We start from the raw sequence: 20,533 nt of genomic DNA on the forward strand, positions 1-20,533 counted from the left end.
CAGGCAGCAGGCAGGCAGCAGGCAGGCAGCAGGCAGGCAGCAGGCAGCTCCCTCCTTCCTCTACAGCCCCAGCGGCAGGCAGGCCCCAAGGCCCGGCCCACTCTCTCCTTCCAAGCCCGCTCCCCAAAAAAACCGCACCCCCAGAAGCTGAAGCTCCTCCCCAAGCACAGCAGCGGTTCCTCCACCCTCGCCTGCCCCATTCTCGCCCTCACCACCCGGCCTGGGCCGCCCTATGCCGCAGCGCAGCGCTCCGCACCTCCAACCGCGCCGCTACCCCGCCGCATAGCAACCGGGCAGCGCGTCGCTTCCGGGTGCGCGGCCGGATGTGACGCAATGACGCACACACGTGGCGCGGATAATCGAGGGGGCGGGCTGGGAAGGGATTCCCCGGGGGGCGTGGCCATAATAGGGGAGCGTGGCTAAAGGTGGTGGGGGCGTGGCTAGGCGCGGGGTTGGCGCCAATTCAGAGCCCGAGGGGCCGTTCATCGCAATTAAATCGCGGAGCGGCTGATGGATGAGCGGATAAAACGCGGAGACCTGTAGATCTGCAGGGGAAACGTGTAACTGCGTGTCGGCTGTAATACGTATCAATATTTGTAATGCAAATAATTCATAACGCCGGTATGGATCCAGCAAGAAACCGAGATTTGCCTTTGAGCATTCCTCTGTGTTTGGGGGCTTGTTGTCATCGCCCGTCCCGAAACCGAGCTTTGCTAAAGAGGTGGGAAATGATTCCCAAAGTGCATTTGGATGAGAGCAGAGCGGTGCGGGGCTCTGCCACGGAGCGGCGGTAGCGCGTTCCGGAGCGCTGCAAAGATGGGACGCACCGGGGCTGCAGCAATAGCAGCCCAGGGCCGAGCTTTGCACGCCTGCTTTTGCACGTTGGATCGTGCATGTTGGGTTCTGCCAGGTTCTGCACGCAGTGTTTTGCACAGCGGCTTTGCATGCTGGCTTTTGCAGACCGGGTTTTTGCACACCAGTTTTGCACGCTGGGTTTTGCGTGTTGGCATTGGACGTTTGCACACCAGGCTTTGCACACCAGGTCTACACACTGAGTTTGGCACACCAGATTTTGCACACGAGTCTGGCACAGCAGTTTCGTGCGCCATCTTTTACCTTCCAGTAACCAAGGTGGGGTTGGGGCTCTGCTTTCCATCTGGGCTCACCACGCTTTGCCACTTTGTGATGCAATGAGAGCAAAGCTGTTCATCTCAATGTGATCATCCCCATTAGCTGCAGCGCTGTAATTAACTAATCACAGAAGCAATGCAGACAGAGCCCTTCCGTCCACCTCCTGCATGCAGATACGCTGCATCACAGCTCCAGCAACACCTTGCTCTGGGTGCAACGAGCCCTGGGAGCACTGCAGCCATGCTGTGGGTGCACAGCTCTGCAGGACTGCCAGAAATGGGACTTCTTTAGAAGGACTGCAGCACTGCATCCTTTCTGCATGGTACAAACCTTTGTTAGCTGATGAAAACACACAGAACTGCCGATGCAAGTGGGTTGCCAGAGCCTGCAAGCAGCACAAAATGGAGGCCCAGGAGGAATGCTGCATTGCTTTGTGCCTGCTAATTACTTCCAGATGCATGGGCTCTGCAGCAGCGGAGGAAGCTCTTCGCAGTTTGCGACCATATTTTGTGGCATTCCTTTGTGCCCGGTGCACAGAGCATGACATAGACCTGGGGTAACAATGCTGCAGGGCCGAGCTTGGAATGGAACATTGGGGCATTTGCAATTTCAAATGGAGGAGTTGGGGGACCTGCAGCCCACCAGATGCATCCCTATCTGGCAGCAGCACCCACCCTGCCCACACCCTCTCCAGTATCATCCTGCAGCAGCAGTACTGGGTCTGGCAGATATGGGACTGCTGATCAGCTCTGAGCAGAATTCAGAGTCCTTTTTGCATTTTTGTGGGGGATTTTTGGTTGTTAAAACTTCCTGTTTCAATAAACAAGTAAGTAAAATCCCAGTCCAGCTGGCTTTTCATTTGCTTGCCCGTTTGCAGAGCTCCCATCTCATCCTTTGCAGCTGAACACGAAGCGTTGCACATCCCAGTGACAAAGCTCAGCCATTGCAATGCCAACAGCTGATGGCAGAGCATTGCCACCGCTTTGGGTGCATCCCACACCCCTCATTTTGCAGCTTGCCCAAAAGAAAGCACACAGCAGAGCTGTGCACAAAGCCAGCAGCCTCCTTGTGCTCGCTGCCACCCAAAAACCCTACTAGCACGGCACAGGGCTGAGCTTTTCCCATTGTTTCCCCGGGGCTCCAAACCAGAAAGGCGAGCTGTTGAAAAAGATTGGGTGCAGGAAGTAAAGCAAAAAAGCCTCAATTATAGCCAGGGACCGCCTCTCCCTGCTGCATTAATCCACTGAACGAGGTAAATTAGGTCAGATTATGGGAGCACTGAAATAAAACCCACAGGCCAAATTCCTCACATCCACACCTCCCAGGCTGCAGAAACGTGGCTCTACCCATGCAGAGATCAGTGCCCAGCTTGCCTTGTTTTCCACTGCTCACCTCCCCAGAGCAGCAAGTACATGGCACTGATGCTTGAATAAATGGGTCAGCCCACTGTGGAGACAAAACAATCCACTTTGCTTCATTTGCTCATAGAGATAACAAATAACAGGAGAGCATTGTGCTCGCAGGGCGAACACGGCACAGAAAGTTCAGGTTTGAAGCAGCACAAAACCTGCACTTTTGACCCATTATTTCTACCTAAGGGCAGATCTAGGGAGCAAACCCACACAGGTTGCTGCAGACTCACTGCTTAAAACCTCTTTGTAGGTTTTGCATCTTTTTAGGAGGAGCAGGGGTGGGAATGATGGGCTGATGGCAATGCAGCTGTGGTGGGGAACTGACAATTCCTGTTGGCTCTGCATCCGCAGCGTGCAGGATGGGGAATGGCAATGCCTGCCCAAAATGCCGTGGGGGTTTCTTGGTGTTGGACACGAAGCTCGACCTGATTGCACTGCAAAAAGGAGTGCAAATGAGGTACATTTATTTAGATCCCTTTTCTTTGCACTGCACTGCTACAAGGTGCCTTTTCCTGGCTGCAATTAGAAGGCCAATTACCTGCTGTTCATCACCCCAATTAATAAAGTGTCCTGCAACGTGCTGCTGGAAGGCAACTCTCTGCACCAGGTGTTCCCTGCCCACCCTTCAGCCCACACCGAACCCACGGTGGAAATTGGGAAAACGCCCCAAAAAATTAATAATAATTTAAAAAATTACGTATCTCACTGGATCTGGTAGATAAACCCCAATTTCAGGTTCCCAGAAGGTGCCTGCCCACAGATGGGACACTCCTGCCTTATCTGCATGGGTACATCTGCTCTGTCCTGAAGCTCCAGCCCAGATAAACGCTCTGATGGGCTGGGGAGGGTCCTGCACTGCGCTGGGAGCAGAATGTCACACTGGGAGGGCCATTTATTTCTCACCTTATGCTGTTTCATAGCTGTGGCAGGGTGCAGAGGCCCCATAGTGGAGGTCAGCAGGAAGAACTTGAGCCTTATGGGTCTGAATCACCCTGTGTGATGCAACGTGCGTGCAGATTGCAGCTGTGCATTCTGCAGTGACCCATGTGGATGAGCAAACCTGCAACCAAGCCGGGTTTTCAGCAGCACGGGAAGCTTCGCCCTCTGCTCCATCCATGCTGATGGAACCTGGGGCCAAAAGCCATTGCTCGAGGCTGAGCTGTCGCAAATGGAGGAGGGTCTGTAGGTACACTGAGTTGAGTTCATGTTGTTGATGGATGGCTCCGATGCGCCATGCTGGTGTGGAAACAATTTCACAAAGCGGGAATAATTCCAGCTCTTCTGCACAGCGGGGAAAAAATCCCTGTGCATCATCATGCTGGCATCTCTGCTGCACCACCCACTTGTGCAGAGCTGCTGAGGAAGATTCCTTGCAACAAAGCTGCTTGAGATTAAACTATAACCTGGAAACAGCTCTGCACGTCACTTTGATTCATCCAATTTCTTATCAGGCAGCAAGAGGGAGGGCCGTAGGGGAAAGGGCTGGTTATGGTCAATGACAACACGACGACGTCTCCTCAACGCATTGGGAACAGTGGACCTGTTGCTTACAGAGCAGGAAACCTCCACAAACCACGTGCAGCAGTGCTAGGAAGTGCTGCTGCCGAGCTCGAACTCGGCCCTTTCCCTGCACGAGGCTGCATTACAAGAAGGAAGTTCTGGAGCCCAGCCTTGATTTACGGCCGCGCCTTGCCCTGCAGACGGGGTGATGCTGAGGGCACCCACGTGAGATGCGATCTGCGCTGGAAAGCAAGAGGGATGGAGGAGCAGCAGCGCAGGGCTGCCTGTTCCAGCCGTGCCCGTGGCTTTGCCTATTTTAGGGGGCTGTACAGGACAGTGCAGCACACGCATGCCAAGGGCTGCTTTACTCTCAGCAGCCCCATAAGCTTCAAAATTAAAATTAAAATAAGAAATAAAATAAAGCCAACTGACGGCAGGCGCTCGGCCCGCTCCCTCCTCTCCGCCCCTTAACGCGCCGCTTCTCCCGAAACCGCGCGCTGGCACGCGGGAGGCGCGCCGCATTCCGCCCGCGGTCCCGCCCCTTTCACCCCTTAACAACCATTCTCATCCCAGCCCTCCTCCCCATTCGCCCGTTGCCCTGTCAATCTTCCGGGCTGGCCTCTCTGTGACGTCACAAGCGGGAGCCAGCCTGTTCTCTCTACCCAATGGGAAGAGGCGGGAGACGGAGAAGCATTTCTATTGGCCGCCGCTGGGAGGCCCGGGGCGGGGCGCGGGCGCGGCTTTAAAGCAGGGAACGGGAGGCGCGCGCTCCCCGTGCCGCGCCCCCCCGCCCCCCCCCAGTCCCGGCCCCCCCCGCGTTCCGGGAATCCCTTTTCCCGTTCCCGATCTCTGCTCAGCTCCCAGCGAATGGAGCTGAGCTGCTCCGTAGGGGGCAGCACGGCGGCCCCACCGGGGCCTGGGCCCCCAGGGCCGATCCCTGCCCCTTCTGTGACCCCCCCGATGGAGGGTGAGGATTACGAGAGTCTGCCCAGCGGAGCCTCGCTTGGCACTCACATGTTGGCCGGGGCGGTGGCGGGGATCATGGAACACAGCGTGATGTACCCGGTGGATTCCGTGAAGGTGCGTGGGCTGGGGAGAGCGAGGGGGTGACCTGGGACTGGGCTCTCCGTGATGCTGGGGATGCACGGGGGGGGAGTGTAGCGGTGCAGGGTTTGCTCGTGGGGTATGGAGTTGTGAAAGTGGGTTCGTGTGAAGGGCATGGACGTGCAAAGGGGGTGTGTGAGGGGTATGGGTGTGCAGAGGGGGTGTGTGCACGGAGAGCTGGGGTGCAGGGTGTGTTGATGGGGCACAGAGCTGCAAAAGGGATCCATGCATAGGCTGCGGGGGTCCTGGGGCAGTTGCATGCAGGGAGGGCAGTGGAGGGTCCTGTATGGGGTCTGGAGGATTGCATTCCTGGAATGCGTGGAGTGGACGTGCATGGGGAAGAGGAGCTTGTAGGCAGTGCAAGGAGGATACGTGGATGAGGGATGGAGGTGCATTCTTGGGGTGTGTGTGGGGGGGGATTGCATGCACAGGGTGTGGGGCTGCATGCATGAAGTGCTGGGGGGTTGTGGTGTGCGAGGAGGGGGGCTTAGAGAGCAAGGGGGGAAGTTTGCTTGGGGGAACAGAGCTGTGTTAGGTTGTGAGCACACACAGCCCCAGGGTGCGCTGCCAGGCTGCACTGTGCTGTCATCTCTTCCTGTTCTGACATGGGAGCTGCACAGAGCCCTCCTGGGCAGCCACAGCACGCTGTGCCCGCCGGCTTTACGCAACCACAGTGCAAAGGTGCATGCTGTGCTGCTCTGTGTCCAGCCCTGGCGTAGCAAAGCAAAGTCCTCGTGCATGAACTCAGAGCAAGATGCCATCAGGGAAATTGCAGGAGTTCTGCTCCTCCTCCCTGCAAGCTTTCTCCTCTTGTAGCTTAGCAAACCGTGCATGGTGTAAATACGGAGGTGCTGCTGGTTTGCTGCAAAGCACTTTTTTTTTCCCCAGCAACCTGTGTGCCTTGGAGCTGGAGGGAGCTGCTGCCTGCAGGTCCCTGTAGGATCTTTGCACTCTGTAAGGAACTGAGCCTAATTAAGCTCATTACCATCAACGTCTTTCATTCTCTCAACATCTTTCCTTTTCTTCCAGTAAGGAAATGTGCTTTCCCTGCTCCAGGTGATATTGCTGGGATCAGGGCACGGCCAAGCAGAGCCCATGGATGCTGCACAAAGTGGGGTCTGGAGCACCTGAGCTGTTCAATGGCCTCCAGGAGGAAATGTTTTGGCCCCAGCAACTTGTTTCCTCTCAAAGAGAAAAGGAAAAGATACAATTTGGGAGAACTGTTTGTTTCAGTCACTTGCACCATTCCTGAACACGACATGCATCTGTGATGCTGCTACCCCTCTGGGGGGCTGTGGGGTTGCAGCCTGCCCATGGGAGATCCCCAGGGCGATGGAGCTGTGTGCAGGTGTCCCTGTACAGCCAGGATCATTGTGTGTGACCCACAGCTCTGCTGCTCTATGTGCTTTGGCACTGTGTGAGGCATTCCCAGCACTGTGGCTGTTTGTTTTGGGAGGGAGATGCAGTACTGGTCGTGCTCTGCCAGCTGAAAGTTGGAGACCTGTGGTTATTGGGAGTTGTTTGGTGTCTGTTCCTTTGCATTATTTTCTTTCTCATGGTGCAGGAAGAGCGAATTGCAGCAAGGAGCCAGGGGCATGCAGTCTGTCTGCAGGGCAGGAGGGTGAATGGGGTTTGTTGTAGGGATGGAGCAGTTTGGGGGCTTGGCTGCTTTGCAGCTCTTCTCCAGAAAGCATGCACCTGAATAGGACGGAGGGCAGTGCTCCTGTGAGAGCAGGTTTGGGATGTTTGGGTTTGGTGGTGAACCTGTGGGTATCAGTGCATGGCCACAAAGAGCAGTTTGTCCTGTTAGGGGATGGTGTGGGTGCTGCCAGCCCCAACCAACCTGTCACCCCACCCATGGTCACTTTGCAGCCACACATGGGGACTGGGCACTTGCTGGGAGCTGCTGCAAAACAGAATGGGTGACTGGGAGCTGCATGGTGACAGGGGATGCCAGCTGGTTTGTGCAGTTGTCCATCAAATCGGTGATGCTTTGCAAAGAAATACAAAACTGGAGAGCTGGCTCTTGTTAGCAGAACGCTTCTGGACAGAAATCCGTCCTCGCCCCATGGCTTGTGCCAGCTGAGAAACGTCTGGGAAGTGTCTGCCTCTTTCTGTGCTGAACTTTGTGCAAAGAGAGCAGCAGCAGCACTGACTCTGTGCTAGTGCTGCCTTGGAAGGAACATTTCAGAGCTTTTCGGGTGTTTTCAGCCTCTTTTCATCATGCTTAGATGGCCGTACATCTTTTGGGATGCGGTAAGGGTTATGTCCTCAAGCACTGGACTCCCTTCTTTAGGGGATCCTGCACGGTGCTGTGCGATGCATGGGTAGTGGTGGGCACTGCTGCTCCACAGGGATGCCATGAATCCAGAGCTGGGACTTTTGCTTTTGCTTCTGGTGCCCGTGCTGCAGGTAAGGCTGCCCGGATGCTTGCTGCCTTACGCAACAGGATTACTGGAGCATTTCTGGGCTGTTTAACAACAGGGGTGTGAACTCCTGGAGGAGCTTGCAGGCTGCAGATAAGTGTTGGAAGGGCTGTGCAGCAAATCAACTGTTTGCAGCCTTTAAAGGTGCAGCACTGATGCTGTGCTGCTGCGATAAATTGATCCAGCTGCATGGGGCTGGCGTGCAGCTGGGTGCTTAGGGAATACTAAGGGGTGTGCATGCATTTTGCCATGTGAAAGCAGGTGGATGCCCGGCAGGAATGTGGAGGTGCTCGAGGTGCTGCAGTGTTGCATGTTGCTTGCTCTATGGCACTGCATGCTCCCAGACATCTCTGATGCTCCGGCTCCAGATGCATGCTGCAATTGCACTGGTTTTGAATGCATCCCAGCAATGCACTGAGCTGGAATCAGGCTCAGTTTTGCAATGTGAGGGTGGAGCTTTGAGTCTGCAGCAGTGCACAATCCCTGCTGCAGCTGGTGGGTGCTGCTGAGTCATGGTGACAGCAGCATGGGACCTCGTGCATGCAAAGCAAAGGATGCAAGCTGCTCTGCATCTATTTTTTTAAGCACATTGCGAGATTCAGAGCTGTTGTTTCTTTTAGAGGAAAACTGTGCTTTTTAGGTTTGTTTCCAGCGTTGCCATGTGCTCTATACCAGGAAGCTTTGCTCGAGGCAGCGAAACTCCATTCCTCAGCACAGCTCCTCCATGCTAAGCAGCCTGTGAACTTTCTCCAAACACAGGGCATGTTTTGCTGCAGCTGTGCAGCTCTGTGTTCACCTCATGCATTCTCAGCTGCAGGCGTCTGTGCAACGGGACCACAACTTTTGCATATTGAGGTGGTGTATTTTTGGGGAAAGGCAATATGTGGTGCAAAAAGGAAGAGTTCTTTCAGTTGCATTCGTGACCCCAGATGCTTACAATCTGCAGTTCTCCTAGCTGCTCACTCGCATCACTTTGCAAATGCAATTCTTGTGCATTTTCTAGAACAGCTACTACAAATGCAGTAGGTTGTTACTCACACACTGCTTTACTGCTCTCATTAACAGTTTGGCTTATGATTCTGGGTTAAAGTCTGCAGTTCAGCCCCGATCCCTTGATCTCAGAGCAGTGGCCGTGGAAATGCCTTTGAATTTTCAGGCAACCAAAGGAATCCAAGGTCCAAATCAGCAGCACGTGGATTTGGTGTGTTCTCACCTCGAAGCGCAGCCCTGGGATTGCTGCTGGTTAATTGCAGAAGTGAACTGATGAGTCCTTGTGCAGAAGCACAGAGGGATGTGGGGGATCCTTCCTTCTGGGGCTGCAGTTTGCATCACTATTGCACTTCTGCAGAGCCAAAGATATTAAACCAGGGATTTCCTGGAGGGATTACTTGCAGTGCTGCAGCCCCACTTGCTGCGCTGCTATTGCAATATCAAAAGCTGAGTAGAAAAGGGCTGATTTTCACCCCTCAGCAAAATGGGTCAAGGTGTAAAGTTGGTGCAATGCATTTCTGGGCTTAAACTTGGTACAGAAGCAAAGCACTGTTTGCAATGCTGAGCCTGTAGCAGCAGACCTGACCTTCAGGGCTGCCTGCTCCCTTATCTGCTGCTTATCACCTCATTCATGAACTGCTCTGACCCTAAACGGATGAACTGAGTTCAGCACAGTGCAATGCATCTGGGGGTGAAACTTTGCTCTGAAGCTTGAAGGTGTCCCTTGAAAGCTGCCGGCCTCTTGGGAAACTTTGGAAAGCAATTAAGAGGAAGAAAAACTCCCCAGGGATTTTTGAGGAAGGATGCAGGTAACACCAAAACCATGGAGCTGGTGGATGACCAGAGGGCAGGTGATCTCCAGCAGCCATCCTTGGGTCCTCCAGGGGTCAGATTGGGCTTCACGCACCTGATATGGACAGGGACTCATCTTTGTGCCCTTCAAGGAAACCCATTTCCCAGTCATGTGCCCTATAGCTCCATGTGGGCATCAAAGCAGTGAGCAATTGCAGGAGGAACACGCTGGGGCAGAGACAGAGTGTTGCAAGCAGGAGGCAATTAGAACCCTGGCTGTGTTTCTTCACCTTTGTCTTTTGAACAATTGCACTTAATTCCCTGTGCATAAACAAGAGCAGAGGTTGCACATCCACCAGCAGAATTCTGACGTGTTGGTGTTGCAATGGAAGCGTGGACTTTGTGGGGTTGTTCTGGCAGAAGTGTGAATAAATGGGACGTGGGTGCATTGGGGTTCTGTGGGCGCTCGGGGGGCTCTGGGCAAAGTGGGCTCAGCAAAAGAAGGCAAAGGATTTTAGGGTGCTCCTGTGTGGAGCCAGGAGCTCGACTCTGTAATCTGTTTGGGTCAGTGGGGCCCATATGGGTGTGAATCCTGGAAGTCTTACATACATGACTGAAGCCTCTCTTTCCTGTGTGCTTTCTTGCAGACACGGATGCAGAGCCTGCAGCCCGACCCCAAGGCCCAGTACCGGAGTGTGTATGAAGCCCTGAAGAAGATGGTCCTGACTGAAGGCTTCTGGAGGCCTTTACGTGGGATCAACGTCACCATGCTGGGGGCTGGCCCTGCCCACGCCATGTACTTTGCTTGCTATGAAAAAATGAAAAAGTCTCTCAGTGATACCATTCAGCATGGAGGAAACAGCCACTTGGCCAATGGTATTTTAACATCTATTTTATTGCATTAAAAAGTCCTGTGATAAACCTTCCTCTTGTTTGCTTTGCACCAAGCAGTGAGAGCTGGGTGGGCTCACACAATAAATAATTGGGGGTTTTTGCTCTGATTACGTGACACAGAGGTGTAGTGACAGGCAGCATCCAATGAGGCATCCTGACACATTGAAGAGGTGGTGCAGAAGATGCTGTTATCTCACAAGCATCCAGCCTGTTGGCTTGCCTGGGCCACATTGAGTGAAGAGGAATGATCTTGGGCTGCATATATGTAGGTTGCTCTGAATGTAACGCCTTCCATTTATTCCCATGGAAACTACAACATCTACAGTGAGTGCAATAACTCTGCTTGATAGAGCAAATTCTTAGCTACAAAATGCTAGTTTTCAGTTCAGTCAGCACTATCAGCTGTGTGTTTTCTCCAGCAATGAACAAGCCATGCTAATTAGCCGTGCTAATCAAAGCCTGCACCAGCAGAGCTGCCCCCCCTGTGGCTGCAATGGCCCACCCACCCCTCCCTGCATCACGCCCCTGTTTGGCCTTTGTAGCATCAATGAATGTCAGTTGGTGCCATTTTTTTCCCCCCACTCATTTGTTCCACGTGCTTTTCTGTGTCAGGTGCTGTGTTGTCACACAGCAATAAAATATAATGGGGTATCAGAAGTTCAATCTCTAGAGCCATACCACCAACATCCACCTCTGACATTGCAAGCCAACACCATCAGAGAGGAGGCGTTACTTTTGGAGCAGCCCTCATTAAAATATGTAATGTATTTAAGCAACAAAATTTAATTTTTAATTTTTTTATTAAGACAGTGAAAAAAAAAACCTCAATGAAACCATAAAACCAACAGGATTTTGGATGTTGTTTTTGTGAGACTGATGCACCAATCTCTGGTTTGATGGAAGAAATTTCAGTTCTTAGTAAGGTCTCAAGAGGTTCATTAGAGATTTTTGATCTAATTTTGCTCTTCCTGTGCCTCATTGTTGACAGTTACTCACAAATGTACGTGCTGCCAAAAGTGATGACATGAATAAGGCAGACTGTGTGGTGAGGGATGTTTTTCTTATAGAAGTCTGATAAAGAGACATAATGAGATTTTTGAGCTGAATACCTGATTGCAGCTCTGTATTCCAGTTGAAAAAATGCATTTATGTCGCATGAAAATGGAGTTGCAAACATTGAATTTTTCTTCACAGTCTTGAAACAAATCCTCAAATTCCTTTATGGAAGCTGGAAGCGTGGCTGCATATTTTTTGCTGTTCACAGGACTGTTTAGGCGCTGCATCGACACGCATAAAATTATTTGCCATTATTTGAGTTGCCATGAGGTGATGGCAGCAATATGTGGCCATGCCCACGTGATTTGACCCAATGAAGAGCAGAATATCCTTTTTCCTTGCTGCTTTCCTGTGCCTGCCCTTCAAGTAGCTACAGGCTTTTGGTACCCATGGGAAAGCTGAGCTCTGCTTTAGTAAAAAATGACTGAAAGTCAACGGGAACTTCAAAGGGGAAGGTGTGGCTCGAGGCCGTCCTGCAGAGTCGTTAATGGCTGGCTAGATGTTTGCAGAATCTGTGCAATTAGTGCTTAAATGGCTGAAAATGCCTAATTAAAGATGCAGTGAGCCAGTTCTAACCATTGCTCATTCTTCAGTCCGGTGTAGGCTGAGTACAGCTGGCGAAGTCTTGTGTAGGCAAAGCCCTGTGAGTTGCTGGGAGAAGCCAACGTGACGCGGTCGGAGCTGGTTTGTGTTGGGCTGCCCTGCTTGGGTTTTTCCATACTGGTAACCCATTGTGTTACTGGGTGCTGTGTTACAGGTGACTCTGTGCTCCCTGGATTGCTGAAGGATGCTTTTGTCTTGCAGGTATAGCTGGGAGCGTGGCCACGTTGCTCCATGACGCAGTGATGAATCCAGCTGAAGGTAACAGTGACCTGCACAGAGAGCCTGAGCAGCCTCAGGGCCACCCCAGCCCTTTGCTGGGGGATGCTGCCTATGTTCTGAAAGGCAGAAATCCTGCCCAGGACTGCCTGGCTGCTTTAATTGCTGGAGCCTGAGTCACACCACGCTCTGCCCATAAACTTTGCTTGTAGTGGCTGTGGTTTTTCAAAAGCTCTGGGCAAGCAGAGCTGGTCATGCTGCCCAACCAGTAGAGCAGCAGTAGGGTTCTACCAGGTGATGGTGGACTTTGATCAGCTGCTCTGCCTTCCTGGGGGATGTCTGATGATAGGAGAACCAACAGTAGAATGCATCTAAAATCAATTGGCTGGACTGCTGTTGGGTGTTACTGTACTCAGCTCCTGAGCTGGATGAAAAGCAGTGAGAAACTTCAGAAAAACTGTTTTTAATGCTTAAAATTCTTTTTAATCAGAATAAATAACCTTTAACTGAAGATATATGTTGCCACAAATGAGCTCTATTGCCTTATCCATCTGTCCAAATTCCATTTTAGCCTGACATGAGGTCTCCTTGTTGATGGCTGAGTAACGCGTTGATCCATGAACGTGTAGAGCTACCAAACCAGGGCTGAACTGATCCCTTCCCATGCTTTCTGGGTTTTAGGGCAGGGGATGCAGAGGGTGCGTGGATCCTTGAGCTCAAAGTTTGCATATATGGAGTGGATCACTGCAGGAATGCTTCTTTGTGGGTTTAGAAGGGGTCGCTGGGTCTGCTTGGAGGAGCGCTTGGACTGGGTGTCGGGATGCCCGTTAGCAAGGCCCTCATCTAATTAATCTTTATTCCTTTGGTGCCACGTTGGATGTTCCCTGGAGCAGTGGTGAAGCAGCGGATGCAGATGTTCAACTCCCCCTACAAATCCGTCTGGCAGTGCGTGAGGACAGTGCAGAAAACCGAAGGCTTTGGTGCCTTCTACCGCAGCTACACCACCCAGCTCACCATGAACATCCCCTTCCAGGCCATCCACTTCATCACCTACGAGTTCATGCAGGAGAGGGTGAACCCACGTAGGGAATACCACCCGCTGTCCCACGTCTGTTCGGGGGCCGTAGCCGGAGCCGTGGCTGCTGCCGCCACCACCCCGTTGGACGTCTGCAAGACCTTGCTCAACACCCAAGAGAACAAAGCGTTGAGTTCACTTAACATCACTGGGCACCTCTCAGGCATGGCCAATGCCTTTAGGACTGTCTATCAGCTGGGGGGCATCGCGGGGTATTTCCGAGGGGTGCAGGCACGTGTCATCTACCAGATCCCTTCAACGGCCATCGCGTGGTCGGTGTATGAGTTCTTTAAGTACTTCCTCACAAAGCACAAGCTGGAAAAGGGAACATCCCTTTGAAGGACGGAATGATATGCCCTCTATTTGTGCCAGGAACACGCCAGGTCCTGGGGGGGATGAGGGGGGTCGCATCTGATGCCGCTTTCCTGTGGTCCTCAGCCACGTGTTCCCCTCGTCGCTTAAACAATAGTTTATGAAATACTTATAATAATATATATATTTAATAACTTTATTTTGGAGAGCCGAAATAATTGATATATATATATTTTTTTTCTTTAAGCTTGAAGTTGTAGTTTACTCCTCACCAGAAATCCTGGGTTATACAACCTAGGCTGTTTTTGTTTTGTTTTTACAGCAGAATACCCTATCATAGAACTTTTATATAAAATATTGAATAGTTGGATAATGTTTATCCTTTATTTTTCTATATAGGTATTTGGTTGTTGTTTTTTTTTTGTTTAATACAATTACAGCTAGATGCTGAGCTGCTTTAAAAGGGCTAAATTCTTCCCTCACGTGCAAGGAAGACATGAAAGCATTTATTTTTATAGCCTGATTGGCTTTAATTACACAGCATTTAGTCCCCAGGCAGTGGTATTGTGTGAGTGTCCAGGGACTGGGGAGACTTTCTAGGGGCTGGGGGAGAAGGAATGGGGACACCCCTGTGACAGACTGAAGGACACCAGGAGAGGCACCCCAAAATACCTGGGGTGGAAAAAAAGCCAATTTTTTTACAAGGAGACTCTTAAAGATGTAGAATTCAAGAGGAGAGTATTTTTCAAACACTTTTCTAAAGGTACATTTTTATGGTGTGTGATAGCTGGAAATGGCTTTGGTCCTCCCTTAACTTATTTGTATTTTTTCACTGAAGCCCTGATTCCGCTCGCAGGAGGGAGGGTTTGGGTTTGCTGCTGCAAAATGCTGGGATTTGTGTTCAGCAGCGTTGTGCCTGCTCTGAAGGGGATCCACCTTATTGCTCCTGCTGGGAATGGCTCTTTCCATCACATCCTTTGCAGAAATGCTCATTTTTGGAATATGGCCTTTGTGTGAGGGTGGAGAGCTCCAAAATCCCTCTTTCCCACTTTGAGAGGGCAGATCTACGCCAGTTTGTTGGCTTCTCTCAACTCGGTGTGGTTTTTTTGGATGTCTCAACCTGTTTCTTTGTGTCATCAGCAGCCGATGACAAATTTGATCAATTTGGGGGATTGCAGGACACCACTCGGCTGATCTTGATTTGCACCTGGGGAAATCTTGATCGTACGTGGAGCTCACCTTGCTGGCAGCAGCTGATGATTGGGGCTGGTCCCATCCCCTCACCGCTGTGCCAGTGGCAGCTTCTGCTCTGCCACGGATGTATTCCCAGCTTGTTTTTGACACGTTTGGGTTGGCAAGCATCCCCGTCAGCCGGGATGACACAAAGCAGAGCCAAACCTTCCTCTCCATTATTTGGAGAAGCTGCATTGATGTGCATCTCCATGGGCGGTGCTGCCTGTGCCTTGTGTAATCACAGTTACCTCTGTGCCAACGATGCAAGGAGGTCCTCGATGCCTTTTTGTCACTTAAGCTGAGCAAATCACTGTGTTGAATGCACCCTTTGTCTTAAAGTGCAAAGCTTAACCTCAATTTGCAGAGTTTTGGCTGGAGAAAGTCCCCAGCTCTCTTGCACACCGGGGTCCTCCAGGCTGGAGATGCTCCAGCCAGCTATTGGGTTTGGATGTCTTTTTTATTTCTATTTCTGTTGACTTTAGAAACCGGAGAGTCACTAACAGGAACCAGAACTGCACAAACGTTGTCTATTGGAGAGGAGTGGATGAAAATCTTGGGTCATTTTATTGCTAATTGTGGCATAAGGTGGAAGTTAACAGCTCTTTTGGTGCAGCTTTAGGTGGCTCAGCCCACAGTCCTTGATGCATCGTCCTCTTCCTCTGCTTTGCTTTACATCACTGTGTCTTTTCTGCACTTGGAGGGAGTTGTGGGTCAGGGCACAGAGGCTGAGCTCGTTACATTGGTTGTGTGCTGAGCATCCCAAAATGAGCTCCCCATCTCTGCCACTGTCCAGAAAAATGCGTGCTTTTCTGGTTCCCTCCCAATTGCTGAGCAACCAGGTTGCGTTGGGAGCTTGCTGAGAGCAAGGAGCAGTTGGATGTTCATAGATCTCTGCAGATCACCTTGGCTATTGGGTAAAACCAGTTGGAAATGGAACAGCTGTGCCCAACTGGTCTAAAAATTGCAGAAATTGAACGGGTTTCCTGCTGGATCCCTGCATTAAAGCCTCACCACCAAAGTTCTTCACCTCTCCTTGTGTTGTTTGAAAGTTTTGCTGCGAGTCTGAACTTTTATTTTAACCTGGTATGTGAATCGTGTACTGCTGCTTTATCTGCACCAAACGCACATATATTTAAGGGAGGATGAGTAACTTTGTCTGCAGTTTTGTTGTTGTTTTGTTCTTTTTTTTTGCCTGCCTCGGAATTTAATGTGTTCTCTTGATGCATATTTAACATTGCAGGAGTTCGTCTGTGAGATGCTGCTACAGTTGTGTCACTGGAACTCAAGGAAATAATAAAACATACATAAATGCTGGTTTTTGTCTTCTTGGCTCGGGGCTCGTGGTTGTTCTTGGCTGTGTGCTGGGGAACTGGTGCCTTCTAGTGGTGTCCCGTGGTGTGAAGCTTTTCGCTACCGCTCTCAAGGAAGCAAATGCTGTTATTCATTTATTTGTTTTGTCTCACAGTAGTTTTGGCCTGTGTGTGTGTTGTGGGCTCCTCTGGGAGCTGATTTGGGAATGGGTTTCCTTCTGCTGCTGAGATCTGCAGAGTGAAGATGCACATTCTGGCTGCTGGGCAGCAAAGCAGAGCAGCTTTTCCCACGTGCAAGGAAAACAGGTGGGGTAGAAGCACTGGGTGTGCTGCTGGGTTGAAGGTAACATCCATTTCAATGGGGAATGTGTAATTTGCAGGGCAGTTCTTCCCTCAAGAAAGTGGAGACAACGAATTCCTTGGTACAGCCTCCATGATCCATTGCCGTGTCTGTGCCTCTCCCCAAGATGCTGATGTCGGGCTGTAGGGATCTCCCTGTGTCTTCAAACCATGGCTTTGGCATTGCCTGCTGTTTTTCAGACATGGGAGGGCAGCTTGCATTTTTATTTTTTAATCTTCAGTGCAAACAAAGGAGGTGCAGCTGCCCATCAGTGTCCCAGGGTGGAGATGTGCTCATGAGACAAGATGAAAGATAAAGTGCTATTGAAGCCCTGCAAGATGTTTTGGACTCCTTTATGTTTCTATCTGTGTTGTAGGGACAATACTGAATCCCCTTTCCCCATTGTAGTGCAGTGCTGAGAGGTGAGGTCTGGGTTTGGAAGGGCTGGTGATGGTGGATGTTGAGTTTGAGTTGGTGGATATTGAGCAAAAAGTTATATATATATACATATATATGTAATGATTCAGAAAGGTGTGGGGATGCTATGGAGCTGGTAACAGATCTCAGTTTTCTCTTGCAGCTGCAAGGAAGGCCCTGTGATTTTTATCATCTGATTCCACTGCATGGAGGAAGTCTGTCTTCAACCCCAAAGTGCTCAAGCATGGCTGAAGGCATGATGGGTCATTAGTGAGACAAAGCTTTCATTTTTCTGTGAAAAGTTGCATGTTCCAGAGAGGATTTGTTTCTCTAATTGACACTAATGGTTTCTTTGGAACCAGTACAGATTATTGTGTAAATATCCTTTGAGGGTACTTTTGTAATACCTGTTATTTATCCAATAGGCTGCAGCAAGCCCTTTAACTTGTAGGATTTCCTGCAGCAAGGGGCTGTGGGATGGTGGATATCTGCTTTGCTCCATTCTTTCATTATGTAGAAGCATTGAGTGGGCACCAATAAATAAACCCCTTCCTCTTATCCAGTCTGCATTCTATCAACTCCCAAACTGCTGATGTCTTTCCTTGGGGTCTGTAGGTGTGTGAGATGAGCAGACAAGGAGATAAATGCACACTGTGATGTTTTGGATGGTGGTGATGGCCGTGCCCCCATGGGCTGCAGTGCTTTGTGCCATGCTGCACCACCAAAGCCTTTGGGGTTCCCACTGAAGTCATTTGATTAATCCAGGATCTGGGCTCTGTTTGTTCACCGCGTGCGATTATCATCTCGTTTGCCCAATTCTTTGTTTCTCATCAAATATTGTTCCTGCTCTAAAGGGTAATGAACATAAAGGCAAATATCTCACCTTTTCCCTCTTGAAATCTCATTAAGCTGCGTGTTTACCTTGGATGACAAGATGCAGCACACGGAGTGAAAGGTTTTCCGGCCACACCTTCCCCTGCTATCTTACTTTGTGCACAAAAGGAATAAAAACATTTGTATTTATTCGCCAGGCTTGACTCCTTTCAAAGCCAAGGGGATCCGTTTGAAAGTGTTTTCTGCTGGGCTCAACAGGTGTGAAGCTGCTGTAGAGCACTGCTGAGCCCTGGTTGCAGGTGGATATGGAGGTGAGAATTAATTTCAGCCCCCAAATACTGAGCCATTTTGGCAGGTCATCCACCATCCATGTGCACTCCCAGTGCAGAATCCTGGCTTTGCTTCTCTTAGCGATGGAGAGAGATTTCAAACATGAGTCGTTTTGATGGAGGGCAAGAATTCAGGTTTTTGCCATTGTCTTTTGGATGTGTTACAATTTGCACAGCAAAATCTTTTTATTTTTTTGCCTGTAGGAAACTGAACTCCCCAAAAGATGGAGGTCTGCAGTGGCCACCATGGCCCATGTGCCCTAGAGCACTTTGGGTTGAGCTGCATCTTCCAAAGGCTTCAGAAAGGCTCCCCAGCTCTTGCCTGTGCTGATGGGGGTGAGGTTGTGGCTTTAGGCTTCAGCTCTGGGTCTGAGAAGCATTGCTGTTGGCTGCAAAGGTGACCATTGTCAGCTCCATGTATAATTAAGCTTATTGAGTGACTGGTCTTGGGCTGAGGTGGGAAAGTATCTGAATCGTGCTGGATTTGGTACCTCCTTATATTTGCATCATTAATGACATGTCATCATCAGCATCATTAGTCATAGGACAAGAGGTAATGGCTCTAAGTTGTGCCAGGGAAGGTTTAGATTGGATATTAGGGGAAATTTCTTCTCTGAAAGAGTGGTAATGAATTCAACAGGCTGCTCAGGGAAGTGATGGAGTCGCTGTCACTGGAGCTGCTCAAGAACTGTGAAGATGTGGCACCGAGGGACGCGGTCTGTGGGCATGGTGGGTTGGGTTGGGGTTGGACTTGGTGACCTCGGGGGTCTTTTCCAACCTTAATGACTCTGTGACACTACGGACGTGGTGGAGGTGGCTTGATGGTTGGAGATGATGGCCTTGGTGGTCTTGTCCAACCTTTATGATTCTACGTTTCTCATCTATGCCAATACCCAGCAGCCAGATATGGGATTCATAATACCAGGTTGGTATAAATGGAGCTCATGCTCTGCTCGCTTCAGACCCAATGCTTAGAAAACACGTTTGATTGCAAAACCTGTTGCTGGCACCGCAGTGTTTGCAAAGCTTTCGGACATCCTCCCGCAGAGGAAGCTGTGCTGGGTGGACCTGAGAGCAGTTCTGCCCTGTGCAAACCCCACACATCTCCAACACAGCACCCTGCAGCCCTGGCTGCCCCCACCCAGGCTCTGTTTGCAAACAGGCTTGCCCTAATCCCTCTGCTTTCCGCCACGGCACAAGGAGGACCCTTTTGTGTTCACCTGCCAATGGGTGGGAAAGTACCACAGGAAACTCCAGAGCAGCACGTTTCCTTGCTTCTAGCCATGCTTTGTGCTCATTCCCAGGGAAAACGGGCTGACTGAGCCCTCAGAGGTTGCACTGCCTGGGGCTGAGAAATAATCTGCTTTTCCTCCAAGCTGCTTGCTGCAAAAAGCTGTGAGCACAGGGAGTTGGTGGGGAGCCCGTGTGTGGTGCTGGCTCTTTGGACCCCAGATCACGGCAATGGAAAAGGAAAAAGTGGGAATAGAACTGAGCCAAAGCAGCCACTGCAGCAGCATGAGCATTACCCCCCTTATCAGCCCTCATTACTGTTAGGCTGTGATTTCTGCATAGAGAGACATGATGGCTTTGGAACATGTTTTTGAATGAAGTGCCTAGATGCCCTCTGAGGGATTTTGGGTGCTATAGTGGTTTGGATGTCCAGGTGGGGCCATAGAGAACTGACATGGTGCCCCCTTAGCCCCCACTGTCTTCTTTTTGGGATAACACAACAAAGCCAGAGCTCTGACTCCAAGTATATGGCTCTGAAGCCCTTTTTCTTTTCACTTTTCCTCCAAATCTGGAGCTTTCCAACTCAAGTGTAGCCCATTCGTGTTCAGTCCATAACAGAAGAAAGGAGGAATGTGCCTTGGATGCCTTTTTGTGGAAGACAATGAAGGAGATTCGCACAGGAATGCCATGGGAGCCAATCTGGAGAGCTGTGTTCTTCCACATCCCAAAGGGCTCTATAAAAGTAGAAAAAACCACAGGTGTTTGTTTTCATTTTCTCTCCTTCTCTGTTCTTCACTGTGGTGAAAATCCACTCAACTCTTCCTATGCCTCCATCACTCACCTGGATCCCTGCGAGGTGCCTGGACCACACAGACCGTGCATGGAGCGTCCCTCTGGGTGAGCTGAAATCCCATTGCTACAGCCAAAACTCACATGTCGCAGTGATTAGCAGTTCTCATTTCCCCAGGGCAGGCAGAACCAGCGCGTCCCACGTTGTGGTGGCAGTGATGGCACCCTGGGGCTGCCTTGGGGCAGCTCTGAGTGTGGGCTGTGCAGTGCCTGCCGCGAGACATCCTTACTGCAGAGTGGGATTAGAAGGAGATTAAGTGTTTCTTTGGATGACAAGAGCATCCAGCATAAGAATAGTAAATATTGAATATCCTCAAGGGTTTTGAAGAGCTCTAAATCCTGGTGCTTTGTGGATTTGCTCACCTCTCTCCTCGGGGAGCATCCACACTCCACAGAAGATCTGCTGTTTTCACCTCTGAAGCACCTTCCTCATAACTGGGTACCAAGACTGGGGGAATGCTGCTCTGATAACACTTGGGC

At 50.7% G+C, this 20,533-nt stretch overlaps 2 protein-coding genes across 4 annotated transcripts in view; one reads left to right on the plus strand and one right to left on the minus strand.

Annotated features, from left to right (window-relative positions):
- Positions 1–336, minus strand: part of ENTPD4 (ectonucleoside triphosphate diphosphohydrolase 4) — an 8,374-nt gene extending 8,038 nt beyond the window's left edge. For 2 of the 3 annotated variants that reach the window (XM_042886777.1, XM_042886775.1), the window contains exon 1: positions 257–336. The gene's annotated coding sequence lies outside the window, so the exon portion shown is untranslated. The other variant, XM_042886776.1, reaches the window with a different exon arrangement.
- Positions 337–4,844: 4,508 nt separating this feature from the next.
- On the plus strand, positions 4,845–16,056 carry SLC25A37 (solute carrier family 25 member 37). The gene is made up of 4 exons (XM_042886762.1): positions 4,845–5,123; positions 10,003–10,231; positions 12,110–12,166; positions 13,018–16,056. Exons 1-4 carry the CDS (start codon positions 4,911–4,913, stop codon positions 13,536–13,538), a joined length of 1,020 nt encoding a protein of 339 aa, XP_042742696.1. The 5' UTR covers positions 4,845–4,910; the 3' UTR covers positions 13,539–16,056.
- The last annotated feature ends 4,477 nt before the right edge of the window (positions 16,057–20,533 follow it).

The sequence above is a fragment of the Lagopus leucura genome, unplaced genomic scaffold (genome assembly GCF_019238085.1).
Source record: "Lagopus leucura isolate 7727_CA_CO unplaced genomic scaffold, USGS_WTPT01 Super-Scaffold_100062, whole genome shotgun sequence".
In the NCBI taxonomy this organism is placed as follows: Eukaryota; Metazoa; Chordata; class Aves; order Galliformes; family Phasianidae; genus Lagopus; species Lagopus leucura.

What these genes read in the sequence shown, in the direction of transcription:
- SLC25A37 (XM_042886762.1), top strand. Translation starts at nt 4,911, where the DNA reads ATGGAGCTGAGCTGCTCCGTAGGGGGCAGCACGGCGGCCCCACCGGGG. An exon ending in AAACAGCCACTTGGCCAATG is followed by an intron (nt 10,232 to 12,109) that starts GTATTTTAACAT and finishes TTTGTCTTGCAG; the next exon opens with GTATAGCTGGGAGCGTGGCC. An exon ending in AGTGATGAATCCAGCTGAAG is followed by an intron (nt 12,167 to 13,017) that starts GTAACAGTGACC and finishes TCCCTGGAGCAG; the next exon opens with TGGTGAAGCAGCGGATGCAG.